Below are 15,412 nucleotides of genomic sequence, written 5' to 3' on the forward strand. Positions count from 1 at the left end.
CGGCTTGGATGGAACAACCGATGGAAACGAGGCCTGGGGTACCGCAGAATGGAGGAAAAGGCCTTGTGTTCGATCGGCCACGTTCGAAATGGGATCCTGTTCATTGGGAGGGGTCTGGCGTACCGCAAAACGGAGGAAACGAACTTGCGTTGGACCTCTTACAGTCGAAATGGGGTCCTGTTGATTGAGAGGGGTGTGGCGTATCGTAAAACAGAGAAAACGAACTTGCGCTAGAGCGCTACAGTCGAAACGGGGCTCCTGTTCATCGGGAGGGGTGTGGCGTACCGCAAAACGGGACTCCACGGGATACTGTTCATCTCCACCATCGACCTTCTCCAGCCTCCATGGGCTACTGTTCATCCACTGTCGACCTCCTCCAGCCTCCACCTGCGACTGTTCATCCAGTCTCCACCGCGCGCTACTTCACCGGCTACTGTTCAACCAGCCCTCTCCAAAGGCTACTGTCCATCCAGCCATCCACGGGCTACTGTTCACCCAGCCCTCCACCGGCTACTGTTCAACCAGCCCTCAACGGGGTTGTCCTGTTCATCCAGCCCCAACCGGCTCGATCGATCGGGGTCCTGTTCATCCAGAGGCAACCACGGGATCCTGTTCATCCACCCCCACTGGAAACTATTCATCCAAACCCCCCAGCAACGCTCACTGTTCATCCAAATCCCCCAGCTGCAACGCTCACTGTTCATCCACCCCCCCAGCAACGCTCACTATTCATCTAGAGGCAGCATCGATCGACTTCAGTTAGCAGCAGTAGCGAAGGAATCGCTCGATCGCTCGGGTTCAGTAACGCGTAGCTTGCAGTGCAATCGATCGGGTTCAGTTAGGCGACGCCTCGCTCGGGTTCAGTTAGAGCCCAACGCTTCACACCCACGCGCATACGGTATGAGAGAAACGCGCATCGCTCGGTCCCCGACCACCCACCGTAACCGGGAATTCCCCGATATTTTCCTCGCCCTCGCTTCTACCACGGGTTTTCCGTTATGGACGACCCAAAGAATGTCATGCAGCTGCGTCTCCGGCCCGCCCAGGACGAAAAGTCTATTTTCTGTCATGATTTTTGTCATAGAAGTAGGAGCCCACCACATCTATGATGATACCGGATTTTGTCACAATTATCGTTATAGAAGTGTTATAAGTATGACAAATTTTTTTCGTTCGGCCCAAAATGTCACGAATGTGTCTTTTTTTTGTAGTGTTGCTAGAGTATTTGTTTTGTCTTAGCCGCATGGCGGCGTGTAACAACACCTCTTCTTAGTCAATGAAAATGACAAGTTTTTTTGCCTTTGTTTCAAAAAAAGAGGGACGTTACCATGAAGGAAGAAGAAGAGCACCGTGCCATGAGTATGCATGACATTTCTCTGGATGATGACTTCCGCCCAGCTAGCTTGAACGAGTCCACATGAAGCAACCATGTGTGCGTCATGGCTCGGGGTGTGCAAAACCGAACCGGAAAACAAAAACCGAGCCGAAATTTCGGATTTTTCAGGTTCTGGTTATGGTTTCAGTTTGCAAAACAACAAACTGAATTCATTTCGATTTTTTTTGATTTTAAACCGAAATAATTCGGTTAAACCAAACAAAACCAAAATCATCCAAGTCAGGCATCCATGGGCTTCAAAATAAATATTTATTCCTCTTTTTAGTATGCGCCTAGCCTCCTACCAAAAATCGTATAGAACGGACCGAAACGAACCAGCACTGGCCCATGCTTCGTGTTATTCGCGATCTCGCGTCTGCCGCCGCCGCGGACTACGTACATCTCCTGATCTAGCGCGTCGTCAGTGATCTTGCCTCAACGAATTGCACACAAAAAAGAGATTAAATTAAGGTTAACTGTTAGAATAAGATTACTGGGTCTAATCATACAATGAAAATGGGTTTGTAGGGTGCATCTAGAGAAGATAATGTCTGCTTTTTTATAAGTACAATAGAGATAGAGATAGTAGAGATACGTACAAAAAATAGATATAGGAACGCGCGATCGTAACCGAAATCTCCGAGGACAATCCACCCGTCCGTGATTTGCCCCCACCCACGTGGACCGAGGAGAAACATAAAGCCAACTCCAACTGGCCGATGCAAACAGACACCCCTTTTTTACAGTCTTCGTCCCTTTTTTACAGTCTTCGTCCATTTGGGTCGTCCGAATGGGCGGCGTCTGGCCTCAATCGTGTTTTTGCCGCCAGTGCGCCCAAACTACTAACCCATTTTGTCCGCCCGATCGATATTCCAAATTTTAACATTTTACATTCTATGCACATGAATACAAATAAAAGTTCACATAATTTTTATTACATTACAATATAGATAGTTTACAACCAAAAAAAAATCTCATGGTTTACAAAACCAAATTAATATAAAATTGTCACAAATACATCAACAAAACATGTGATACATCTATTGGTTGCCTAGATGAGTCTACATATGGTCAACCAAATCATTTGAGGTTGAATGTGAGTTTTCCAATCATGCATGTCATGATGAAAATGGATGAACTCTGCAAACGTTGTTGATCCATGCTCAGGCTCAACATTTTCATCTTGAAAATCAAACCCTTGGTCGAAGATGTTGTCATCACGCTCATCTTCTACTATCATGTTGTGCATGATCGCACAAGCAGTCATCATAGTCCACATCTTTTGCAGGCTCCATGTTCTGGCAGGGTGCCGAACAATAGCCCATCAAGATTGGAGCACATAGAAAGCATGCTCCACATCCTTGCACTCTCTTGTGCTTGGGCAAACCTAACCCGCTTCTCTACCGTCGGCATGGCGATTATCTTCACAAGAGTTGACTCTGAGAATAGCTACCATCAGCTAAGTAGTATCCCTTATTGTAGTGGTGGCTATTGACCTCATAGTTGACCTCTGGGCAATTGCCTTCTGCAAGTCATGCAGACATCGGAGACCGTTGAAGCATGTGATGTCATTGTGAGAACCTGCCACGCTGAAGAAAGAGTATCAAATACAGAGGTCTTGTGATACCACAACTTCAAGTATGACCGTGCAATCTTTAACATGCCCCTTATACTGCCCCTGCCAAGCAAATGGACAGTTCTTCCACTTTCAGTGCATACAATCTATGCTATCAAGCATTCCCAGAAAGCCTCTAAATTCATTGATCGCCAACAATCGGGTTGTATCCACAACATTTGGTTCTCTCAAATACTCTGGGCCAAACATTGCAAGCACGATTTTGCAGAACCTATACAAATGATTCAAGGCATCTGGACTCACTCATGCGGACATACTCAACCACAAGATCACCGAAAATTTCGTATGCAAGCATCTGGATAGCTGAAGTGCATTTATGATAAGAGAACAAGTCAACCCTTCCGAGGGCATTATTCTTCCATCTAAAGTAATCATCATACTCCACCACTCCCTCTCGATTACGATTGAACACATGTTTAGCCATCCGAAAGCATCACTGAAAAAGCTTGTCATTGTAGAACGGGAACGCGCACTGGAAATAATCGATATAGAGTAGGCAATGGCCGCTCTCTCTTTTATGATTCAACGCCAGAGCATGGCTCTGGATCGACCAACTAAACATCGAACGCATCCTACAAATGTGCTTATTGACGACCATAATAGCAACCATAAAGTCCTCATGTTCGGACGATGAATCATCCGATGAACATATGATGTTGTTGTAAAGAAAACTCATCATCACTATCAACCATGGTACCTTGTTGACAAAAGGCCGAACACATTGCGGGCGGCAACAGAGTCGCGCGTGGGGGGAGTCGTGACCAGTGAAGGGCAGCAGAACTATTGACGTCTGCGCCCTCCGGTGGTGCCTGTTGAGGAGAGGGCGGTGTCGACGACCCTTGGCAGGCGGCCCTTTTCCTGCCACGACGGCGGCCCCAGACGCCAACGTCGGTGGACGCAGTGGTGTGAATAGGTTGGTGGATTCGATGGGGAAGTTGGTCGATGCCAGCCGCGCCTGGGCATCAGCACGAGGACGAGGAAACGAGTAAGGAGGGGTAAGTGGGTAATAATCGCCGTTGTGACACTGAAGGATGAATCAGGGAAGGACGAGGGCGGGCGTCGCTCTGAGTTGCGACGGACAAAAAACAAGCACCGGTCATTTACGTAGGCGCGTTGGACCGTGTTTTCCATCCGAGCGGACCCAAACCAAACAGGTTGAAGTTGGCCTAACAAAGGCGAACACAGCGAGGCGAGGAGCATTAGGGGGCGCTTGAGGAGGCGGCGCGAACGGCGAACCCTAGTCTTCCTGGCGACGGCGGTAGCTCGAACGCGACGGCGGCCGCGAGCTGCGCCCACTCCAGCCAGGCACGGGGCCTCCCGGCTCACTCCCCGCTCCGGTGCCCCGCGCCGCTCATAGAGTGCTTTTTTTTTTAGGGATTCTCATAGAGTGCTGGAAAAGGAAGCCGCAGTCGCGAAAAGCCCACCCGTCCCGCCCCGGCCCGGCCCGGTTGCAGCGCTAGATAGTACAAAAGGGCCTGGTTGAAGCTCAAAGCGAGCGCACGCACGATGAAAGCGTAAAAGCCAAGGGAAAAAAAGAAGGCAAAAAGAGAGAGACGGGGGAGGCACCAAAATACCACTGCCGCTACGTTCCCCTCTCCTTCCTTCCTCCACCGCGCCGAAACCCTCGCCGCCGCCGCCCTCGGATTCCTCGCCGCGGCGGCGATCACCGCTCCGCCTCCCGGTGGCCGCGGCGGGGACGCGGGACCCTCCCGCCGCGCCATGATCTCGCGCCTCCACGCTCCGGTGCCCCGCGCCGCCCTCCAATGTGAGCCCCTCCCTCTCCCCCCCTTTCCCTTCCCCGCCGCGACCTAGGGTTCTCGCTCTCTCCACAAGGCGACCGACCGAGCGCGCTCCCGTGCTTGCTCTGCTTCTGTTGGACTCTTTTACTACTTGGCACGCCCTATTTTCCTGCGATTCCCCCCCGTCTTTACCTATTATTGGAGGATTCCTGGGGCGCCTTCTGCTGGCTGGGTTGGAATTTGATTTCTTGTCCTCCTTTCCCATCCTGGTTTCTTGCAAGCCTTCTTGCAAAGAAGCCGCGACTTTTACTGCGCAATTCAGAGTTAGTCCAAAGCCAGGTCTTTTTTTAGTCTTTACGCGCATTCCGCTCCAGATTCTTTTCTCCCTTTTCTCGATGCGTTTTCCGTACGCTGGCATATGCAACTGGAATTCTACTAAACCCTACTCAATTCATGTCTGCAATCTTTCACAGAGGAAGGAAGAGAGAAGGAGACTCTCTCTCTCTCTCTCTCTTTCATGCAGCCAGGGATGGAGTCCCTCCAAGGGAAGGAGAGCAACGGCGCCGTTCCTGACTGCAATGGGGCTGCTGCCCCCCCTGCGAAGCAGCAGCTGCCGGAAGGGGCTGACGCTCTTCGCTATGCCAACATCCTCCGGTCACGCAACAAATTTGCTGATGCTCTCCAGTTGTACACTACCGTGCTTGACAAGGACGGAACCAATGTGGACGCCCTTATCGGAAAAGGGATCTGCCTCCAGGCCCAGAGCCTGCCAAGGCAGGCCTTGGATTGCTTCACCGAGGCTGTCAAGGTCGATCCCAAGAATGCCTGTGCTCTCACGCATTGTGGGATGATATACAAAGACGAGGGTCACTTGGTTGAGGCCGCAGAGGTATGGAGCAATCATTCTCTCATCTATCTGCTGGCTTGCTGGTTCTTGTGAGGTGTGTCTCAGAAAAAGCACACTTTGTTTTTTCATAGCATTGTTGTTGTTATTGTTGTGAACAGCTAAACACCTGAAATCTTTGATTGAGTATGTGCCTTGAATCTGATCTATTCCTCCATGTTGACCTGAATGGATGATCTGGCATTAGTATGTTTCCTGAAATTTAGTTTTTTGTTTTTGTTTTGCAGAATACAAGTTAGATCTAAAAGCTAATTTAAAGGGCTCTTTATGAACTTCCGTTTTATGCTAAGTTTGTCCAAATTAACCTAGCCATCAGTGTGTCCTGTGTAGTGCGTATAATCTCTTGTGTGACGGAATTACTGTTTGACAGTCTAGCTGATGTGGGTAGAAAGCACATAAGTGTTTGCTAAATCTGGGCAGATGACAACTGCTGTAAAAGAAAGCAGGATTCTGCTTGGAATGTCTATGCATACTATTTCTCCCTTTAGAGAACACCAACCCCTTACATTTAGTGTGAGTACAAGAAATCCTAACCAATCTTAGTTCGTTAGGTTAAACATCATACTGTCCAAAACTGTTAGTAGGGCCTGTACACAATGTTTTTAAGTTTCTGTTGTTGTTTTACCGTAGCTACTGTGTTGTACAAATTTTATGTTCTAATAATGGAGAAAACAATCTGGAACAGGCATATCAAAAAGCTCGAAGTGCGGATCCTTCGTATAAAGCTGCTGCGGAATTTCTTGCTATAGTTTTGACCGATCTTGGAACTAGCTTGAAGCTTGCAGGCAATACAGAAGATGGGATTCAAAAATATTGTGAAGCTCTTGAAGTGGATAGCCACTATGCGGTACAATCATCAACTCTAGCCGTTATTATTTTTGTCTGTCAATTTAGCATTGTGCTAATGTATACACCTGATTTATGCAGCCTGCTTATTACAACCTTGGGGTGGTTTATTCGGAGATGATGCAGTTCGACGTAGCTCTTACTTGTTATGAAAAAGCTGCATTGGAGAGACCATTGTATGCTGAAGCTTATTGCAATATGGGGGTTATTTACAAGAATCGGGGAGAGCTAGACGCAGCAATTGCCTGCTACGACAGGTAAATTTGCCATTATTTTGATATGAATTGTGCTGATATTCATAAAATAATCTACAACAAGAATGTGAAGTTCACCCGTGGCATGACTTTCCTGTACCCCAGGTGCTTGACTATTTCCCCCAACTTTGAGATTGCTAAGAATAACATGGCAATAGCACTAACCGACTTGGGTACAAAGGTGCGGACTTGTCCACTTCTACTGTTGTGTAAATTCTACCGCTTTCCATCAATTTTCATTTTGTTCTTTTACCGACTGTAACATGGCCTTCAAAGAGGATCATATACTCATATTCCATTGTTTACTCCATGCTATACAGAAGCTCAACTGCAATGGCATTCTCTTTTGTATACCTTTAGTTGTCTACTAGATAATTGCCCGTGCGTTGCAACGAGTGTAAATATTCTTTAATATGTTAGCCCATGATTACCTTCCATCTTAGTGTGATTATCTAAGTAATTGTTTATCAAATCATGCCCATGATTACCTTCCATGTTAGCCCATGATTACCTTCCATTAGTGTGATGATATAAATAATTGTTTAACAAATCATGCCCATGATTTACCTACCTAAATAACTTTTAGGATTTTATTTGGTAATCACTTAGTAAGAACTTATTGTCTTGCCAAAGAAAACATAATTTTATTTGGTAAATCAATAAAAGACAACAGGGAATGTGGAATGTTGGATGAAGGACGAGGTGGATGACAGAACCTTGCATCCTTTTTAAGTAGGAAGAGATAGTACCGACACTTTTTGTGTCTGGTTAAAGGCAACTGTTTGTGTTTGATTAAGGCACAACTATTTTTTTATTAATTATCATTTTAAACATCGGAGATGCTCAGGTTAAAATTGAAGGTGACATCAATCAAGGTGTGGCATATTACAAGAAAGCTCTGTTCTATAATTGGCACTATGCTGATGCAATGTATAATCTTGGTGTTGCATATGGTGAAATGTTGAATTTTGAGATGGTGAGTTACATGAAAATTCCATCAATTTGGTTCTACTATTAGCATTCACTTTTGGCTGACTTAATCAACTTGTGATTTTCATGAAGGCTATTGTTTTTTACGAACTCGCTCTGCACTTCAATCCTCGCTGTGCGGAGGCATGCAACAACCTGGGAGTAATATACAAGGATAGGGATAATCTCGACAAAGCCGTTGAATGTTATCAAGTGAGTGCATGCAATTCTGTTCATGTTTATTAGAGTCGTGTTTACTTATTGCCTATTTCCTTCTTTTTGTAGATGGCCTTGTCAATTAAGCCAAATTTCTCCCAGTCATTGAATAACCTTGGAGTTGTCTATACGGTTCAGGTATGTTCCTCTATCATTATTGATTTATTACATTCTTACTGTGGTTGACTGGTTACATTGCATTTTTAGCTTACTGAAATACATTTTTCATATTTAGGGCAAGATGGATGCTGCTGCAAGCATGATTGAGAAGGCCATACTTGCAAATCCCACTTATGCTGAAGCATACAATAACTTAGGTAATGAACAATCAACCTCTGTCACTTTAGAGACTTAATACTAGCATGTCATTTGAAATCTGTTCCAGCTAAGAATCCATGACGGCTCTGTGACCACCAATCATCTTTTATAGTTGTACCATACACGATGAGGATACATTGATGCATGAGTATGCATGTATTTAGATAAAAATAAACACCATGCAGGCAGTATTGAACGATGGACGGTGTACAAATGAGTAGCCTTGAACAGTCAGCTATAAAATAGTATTCCCTCCGTTCACTTTTATAAGAGGTCCTAACTTCTTCCTGAATCGGACGTGTATATAGACGCGTTTTAGTGTGTTTTTTCACTCATTTCAGTACGTATCTAGTCCATATTGAAATATCCAAAACATCTTATAATTCGGAACGGTGGTAGTAGTAAACAGGGGACAGGGTGGCCATTAGGGGTTTGCTAGTTTTGCTGATTTCGTTGGACTTCTGTGGCCTTCCAAAGTGTCAAGGAATATCAGGATTTATTTTAATTTGTTTTGGAAATCAAAATTCCTCGATATTCCCCAATGTGTGTACCTCCTACTTGTCCACGAGCAATGGGTACAAGTATGGAAGCTTTGCAAAAATTAATTTATTTGAATGTTCTTTTTAACATCGATTAGGCGTTTGTGAAGTAACTGACAGTTCACCATTACCTGTCATAGGTGTTCTTTACAGAGATGCTGGAAGTATTACGTTATCTGTACAGGCATATGAAAGATGCCTTCAAATTGATCCTGATTCACGAAACGCCGGTCAGGTACTTTGTGAGGCCTCAAGCTTGTTATTTAAGCTATCTTCCGTACTCTTGTATGTCGCTATATGAAACTGTATAGCTTACATTCTCTCCATACATGGTAGACTAACAGAACAACTCTTTGCAGAACCGTTTGCTTGCCATGAACTATATTGACGAGGGCTCAGATGACAAGCTTTATGATGCTCACAGGTCAGTTTATGCACTGTTTGCAATGAAAGTGCCATTTCTATGTTACCATGATGCTAATACTATTCAGTATTAACTCGATATTTTGCAGGGAATGGGGAAAGCGCTTTATGAAATTGTATGCACAGTATACTAGTTGGGATAACATAAAAATCGCTGATCGTCCACTGGTCATTGGTTATGTGTCTCCTGATTTTTTTACTCACTCTGTGTCTTACTTCGTTGAAGCCCCGCTTACACACCATGATTACACAAATTGCAAGGTGGTCGTCTATTCTGGTGTTGTGAAGGTATAGACAATTTGTTCCTTGCTAGCTATTCTGGATTTTGGGCACACAGTGACAATCAACTTATTTTGGCTGACTTGCTACCCCTTTTTAACTAAACAAAAACATGAATCCAGTGTCCAACAGCCTAGAGAATTTATCTATCAAAATTAATTTGGTAACACGAGATATACAGACTAGAAAATAAGTAACTGCAATGTGAAGCTATCAAGGTGGATCTGGGGTTATTTCATCATTTATCCTTCTGTTCACACACGGTCTTTTTTCTGATCATATTTTTTATTATTGATGATTCTCTAGGCAGATGCCAAGACCCTTCGATTCAAGGATAAGGTGTTAAAAAAGGGCGGGGTCTGGAGAGATATATATGGTATTGATGAAAAGAAGGTTGCTACCTTGGTCAGAGAGGATAAAGTGGATATACTTGTGGAACTTACTGGTCATACAGCAAATAATAAACTAGGAACAATGGCGTGCCGGCCTGCTCCTATTCAGGTATTTGTGTTCCACGTGGCATTTCAACGACTTAACTTTATTTTCAGAACAGCTTGCTATGAGCAGTTTTATGCCTATTATTATGTTCTGGGAGCTTCTATTTGTCCCCTTCCATCCCTATCCACTCAAATCATTCCAAGTAGTTTGATCAATGTGTCAATTGCTATCTGACTGTTTTGCTGAGAAGGGCCTTTCTAACTTGGGTATGTATGTCCTTACAGGTTACATGGATTGGTTACCCTAATACGACAGGTTTACCAGCAATTGACTACAGAATAACAGATTCATTGGCTGATTCTCCTAATACAAACCAAAAGTATGCCAGATGCTTTTCATGTAGTTATTCTGTCATGCAGTTTCTCCCTATGCGTCTAGAACCTCATAGTAACGACTGTCTGCAGGCATGTTGAAGAGTTGGTGCGCCTTCCTGAAAGTTTTCTTTGTTACACTCCTTCTCCAGAAGCTGGGCCAGTTTGTCCCACACCAGCAATCTCAAATGGTTTTGTCACGTTTGGTAGTTTTAACAATCTAGCAAAGGTGCATAACAGATTTGAACGCTTTATTTTATCTCTATTGAATCACTCTGTTCATAAAGTTATTTTTGGCAGATCACACCGAAAGTTATGCAAGTTTGGGCCAGAATATTATGTGCAGTCCCTAACTCACGGCTTGTGGTTAAGTGCAAGCCATTCTGCTGTGACAGTATACGACAGAAATTTTTATCGACACTTGAGGAGTTGGGTTTGGAGTCACTACGAGTTGATTTACTACCACTCATCCATCTCAACCATGACCACATGCAAGCATATTCCTTAATGGACATCAGGTGAGAAGTTGTTTCACTTGTAATATACTCCATCCGTTCCGAAATAGATGACTCAACTTTGTACAAAGTTAGTACAAAGTTGGGTCATCTATTTTGGAACGGAGGGAGTAGTTGTGTTATATACTCATATATAGGATCTTCTATGTCAAGTCTTGCATGTTTGTCAGGGTGTGCGTTTATATGTAATCTTTAGATCCATGCCAATAAATATCATTATCCTACATTGATCACTGGCAAATCCTTACTATTTTCGCGTGAATATTCAGAAAATGTGTTCTCCATTATCGGTGTTCCTCTGAAGCTGATTGAACTTCCATTTGTGTTTTTGCAGCCTAGATACGTTTCCATATGCTGGGACTACCACTACATGTGAATCTCTTTACATGGGGGTTCCATGTGTTACAATGGCTGGTTCAGTTCATGCTCATAATGTTGGTGTTAGCCTACTCACTAAAGTTGGTACGTTCTAACAATAGGCGGACATGAATTTTTATTTATTTTTCTCCTGCCTAGTTATTTATTTTTTCACCGTCTAGTTCCATCTGTTATTATGGAACCTAAAAAAGGGGACCTGTATATTGTTGTTATATAAACATAGGGAATTGTCTGACTGAGAATTATTTGTTGCAGGGTTGGGGAGGCTGGTTGCCAAAACGGAGGATGAATATGTTAGCTTGGCACTGGAGTTGGCATCAGATGTAAGTGCCTTAGAAGAACTGAGGAAGAGCCTCCGGGAACTGATGATAAAATCACCAGTTTGTGACGGAGAGAGTTTCACACGCGGCCTGGAATCTGCATACCGAAGCATGTGGCATAGGTACTGTGATGGGGATTCACCAGCTCTCAGGCGCTTAGAAGTGTTGGCGGGCGAAGACTTGGACAAGACGGCTGTGAAACTTGTAGATCTTAAAGCACAGAGAGCGAATGCTACTGCAGAGGAAGATAACCAGTCCCCAATAAAGAAGGTTGACGCCATGTCCAAGGGAGGTGAGCCCCAAATAATGGCAAACGATGTGAGTTCACCTGAAGGTAACCAGGCCCTCGTGACGGCGAAGGCGCAGCCCCAAATAATGGTGAATGGTGTGAGTTCACCTCACTCCCCTTCGGGGAGATGCGAAGCAAATGGGCATAGCAGCCGATGACCAATGGGAGGCTCCATTGATGCAGGCACACACTGATGTATTATAGGTTGAGATTTGCCATTGATGTATCGTCAGGAAGTCGCTGCTGGGGGTCAATATAGGTGTTCTGGTTGTTGACCCTGGAAACGGATGTGGTTGTGAAACACTGGTGACCCCTGACTTGTAGCCAGATGTAATATAATTCGTGGGGGATGCTTAGTCTGATTTGTAGATCAAGGTGTATGAGTAAAGAGTATATGCCAAGTTGAGTTGGCATGGTAGAAACAGAGAGAAAGGCGTTGGTTGTATATGTAGGAACAGCTTCTAGATTCTCTAAAATTTAACTGAGGCTATTTCAACTTCGATTCTCTTGAGTTTAACTGTTTTTGTCTTCAGTTTCTTGTCTTTTTGACCATGCAACCTTGATGAGTTTAACTGTTTATTGGCAGGGAGGAGCTGCGTACATGATTTTGTAATTAAAAGCTTTGCGATCTTGTAGAATGATAACAAAACTCATGTAAAACAGGAGTAAATTGCAAAAAGAAAAAACACCACCATTGTTCTCTGACAGGTGGGTCCTGTTGTCAGGTGCCATGTGGAGCAATGCCGCGTGGAGGTGGAAGGCCTACGGGTTGTCAACTTCTTTTCTCGGAGAAGAAACAATGACGACATTTGAGGAATAAGCATCGGCTAACTCTGTGCTAGCAGTCACGGTAAGACAGATGATGCAAGCATTATTCAGAATGATTGAGCGTAAAGTGTATGTAGGTGGCTTTTCAGGGTGACGTCGTACGGTGACGCCGTACTCATGGCGCTAAGGTTCATGTTAGAAAAAAAGGTTTCACAAGTCCAACTCACAACCGTCGCACCGCCTCGCACCCGTCGGCAAGCTTGCCTTGCAGCGTCGCCGCCCCGTGCTAGGCCGCGCCCTCACCGCCGCCTTCCTTCCCCTAGGCGTGTCGCCGCCACCTATTATAGGGCGAGCCACCCGACGCTGTGGAGCACTCATCGGGTATGACTCCAAGGGCTTCGGGAGGTCGAAGAAGACCCGAGGAAGCGACAGTAAGAGCCGGGGACCAACGATGGTGGCGAATCGGGTGAGGTGGCCGGCGAACAGAGCCGGGGAAGACGAGATGGTGCGGTTGATTCGCGGCGGCTTGATGCAGTTTCTTCGGTAGAGATAAGCTGGTGGGCGAGGTAGAGCTCCCTGGCATGGTTGCAAGGCGAGAAGGATACATTGGCCGGTAATTGTCAAGAGCCCAACTAAAGGCGTTCGTTGCAAAAAGGGAAAAAACTTGAAGGCTTAGGGCATCTCCAATGTTGACCTGCAAATTTGCTCCGGTATCCGTTCGCAGATAGGGAGGACCAGTCCGCAGACACTGATGCCGGAGGTCGCCATCCAACGCTGGCCACATACATTTTAAACACCTTTTCAACTAACTGAATGAAATTCATGCAAACATGATGGATTTTCATATAACCTGGACGACATTCATGCAAACATGACAGATTTTCATTACCTTCCAACATTTAGAAAAAAAATGCTCTGACCCTGAACCTATCTTACGGCGATGGCCGTCGCCCTCTTTGTATTCCGCATCGGCGACCACGTCCTCCATATGCCGTCTTCATGAAGAAGGGGAGAGGCTCAAGACTCGTGAAGTGGAGATGCGATCTCCTGCGAGGAAGAGTAGAACATGGGAGACGGACCGGCCCACTTGGGACACAATGCCCTGCGGCCTCACATGCCCTACTCATCCTTGGAGTCCGTGACCTATCCATAACCAGCGCCGGTGGACACGAGGTCGATGATGGACGTGGACGGTCCGTCACTGTCCACCTGCCACATGCGCCCTGAAAGTTGGACGGCGGCGCGCAGGACGCGCAGTTGGCACGGTGGGACTGCCAGGCGGCTGTAAGGGCACCCACCTCATTCTTCATCTCCAGCGGCAAACTATTTCACAGAGCGTGACCACTCATGGTCATGGCAGATGTGGAGCAAAAGAGGAGAATGTGTTCTGGTGTGAAGTTAGTTGGGTATGGCCACCTTTAAATAGCGGATTTCGGTGAGGCCAAGCGTCTGGGTGCGTCAATGCACGGCGCCAAAGCTCGTTCCTCGGCCAGCGAGTCAGCTTAATGGCGGCATACGAACGGACGGACATTTAACGGGTGTGGTAGATACCCGTCCCATCCCGTACCCCATATGTCTCTCCAGCATTGAACAGGCGCAGACAACGGGGACACGAGCCGGGCGATGCTCTTGACCGGCACACTGCTTCCATGCTGGCTTCAGTGAGAGTCGTGTCCACTCTGGGCCGACATTAATGCGGAGCGGCCCGCTCTACAGCGGCATGAATGCAGGCACCTAGCATCGAGCGGGAATGCATGCGGGTGCGGGAGGAGAGTTTTTGATGGGCTAGGGTAGTCAGGAGCGGATGTGGTAGCGGTCCAGGCGCTCGCAAAGCCCCCCCCACTTTGCTTTTGGTTTGCGGGAAAAAGTGCATCCAGACCGCTCGCGGATAGACACAGAACCACATTGAATGGCTTCGGTTTTTCGGACAACGCGGTCCGGATGGCATTTTGAGGGTTGACATTGAAGATACCCTTAGCCCAATACGGTACGCCTTCTTCTTTTAACAACCTCCCATTTTTGCTAACACTGCATTTGGATGTCTACATTGAAAGGGCTGGAAACGGACTTGGTATATTCCGAAATTTCAATTCACCTGTTTGGCTGGACACTGAATTGGCAGTCCGTAAGGAAACCAACTTCAGGTTGAATCGACTCCCACGTTAAGTTCCCTGCCCGTAATACGAAGGGCCCCACCTCCGATTTGCGTTGAAATCACTCAGTCCGTAAGAGTATCTACAACCGGACTTTGCAAATCCGGCCCCTTAAACACTTGCGGACGCGTCCGTGGACACTAATCGGGCACTCCTCAAAAAAAAAATTTACATTCGAACACCTCAATTACCATATCTCAAATTCATACAAACTCATGCAACTACATTGACACACACACATCGTCCGGCTACTTCATCACACTACACTAAACATGCCATCGGACTACCAAAATTTGGCATGTTTGCCTATGGTGGAGTTCATCCACGGCTGCCCTTGCCCTTCCCGGTGCCCTTGTCGTTCTTCTCGCGGAAGTACCGGTCGAAGATGCAGTATGGACCGAGTCGGATCTGCTCGTCGCCGGAGCTGTCCTTGCTATCATTGTCCTCCTTCTCCTCCTTTGGTGGCAGTCCGGCCATGGCACGGACCGTCCGATTCTGCTCTCGGGTGAGGGCATGCGTGTTCCTCTGCTGTCATTTCTTCACAATGTGGGCGCAGATGGCTTCCTCCTCTACGGCCGCCCGCACCACCGCATCAGCCGCCTCCGCCGCCGCCATTTCTGCCGCGATATGGGCCTCGGTGGCCCTTATCCTCTCCTTCCCACGGCGTGCCGCCCGTTCCCGG

The 15,412-nt window shown here is 46.3% G+C and overlaps 1 protein-coding gene across 1 annotated transcript; it reads left to right on the forward strand.

The window, feature by feature from the left end:
- The first annotated feature begins 4,517 nt into the window (after nt 1-4,517).
- On the forward strand, nt 4,518-12,311 carry LOC123136197 (probable UDP-N-acetylglucosamine--peptide N-acetylglucosaminyltransferase SPINDLY). The gene is made up of 18 exons (XM_044555516.1): nt 4,518-4,776; nt 5,224-5,639; nt 6,340-6,501; nt 6,582-6,757; nt 6,860-6,935; nt 7,602-7,730; nt 7,817-7,936; nt 8,009-8,077; nt 8,175-8,256; nt 8,937-9,031; nt 9,156-9,220; nt 9,309-9,507; nt 9,805-9,999; nt 10,221-10,315; nt 10,401-10,536; nt 10,608-10,825; nt 11,157-11,284; nt 11,456-12,311. The coding sequence occupies exons 2-18, from the start codon at nt 5,268-5,270 to the stop codon at nt 11,965-11,967; spliced, it is 2,829 nt and encodes a 942-aa protein (XP_044411451.1). The 5' UTR covers nt 4,518-4,776; nt 5,224-5,267; the 3' UTR covers nt 11,968-12,311.
- The last annotated feature ends 3,101 nt before the right edge of the window (nt 12,312-15,412 follow it).

Source organism: Triticum aestivum, chromosome 6B (genome assembly GCF_018294505.1).
Source record: "Triticum aestivum cultivar Chinese Spring chromosome 6B, IWGSC CS RefSeq v2.1, whole genome shotgun sequence".
In the NCBI taxonomy this organism is placed as follows: Eukaryota; Viridiplantae; Streptophyta; class Magnoliopsida; order Poales; family Poaceae; genus Triticum; species Triticum aestivum.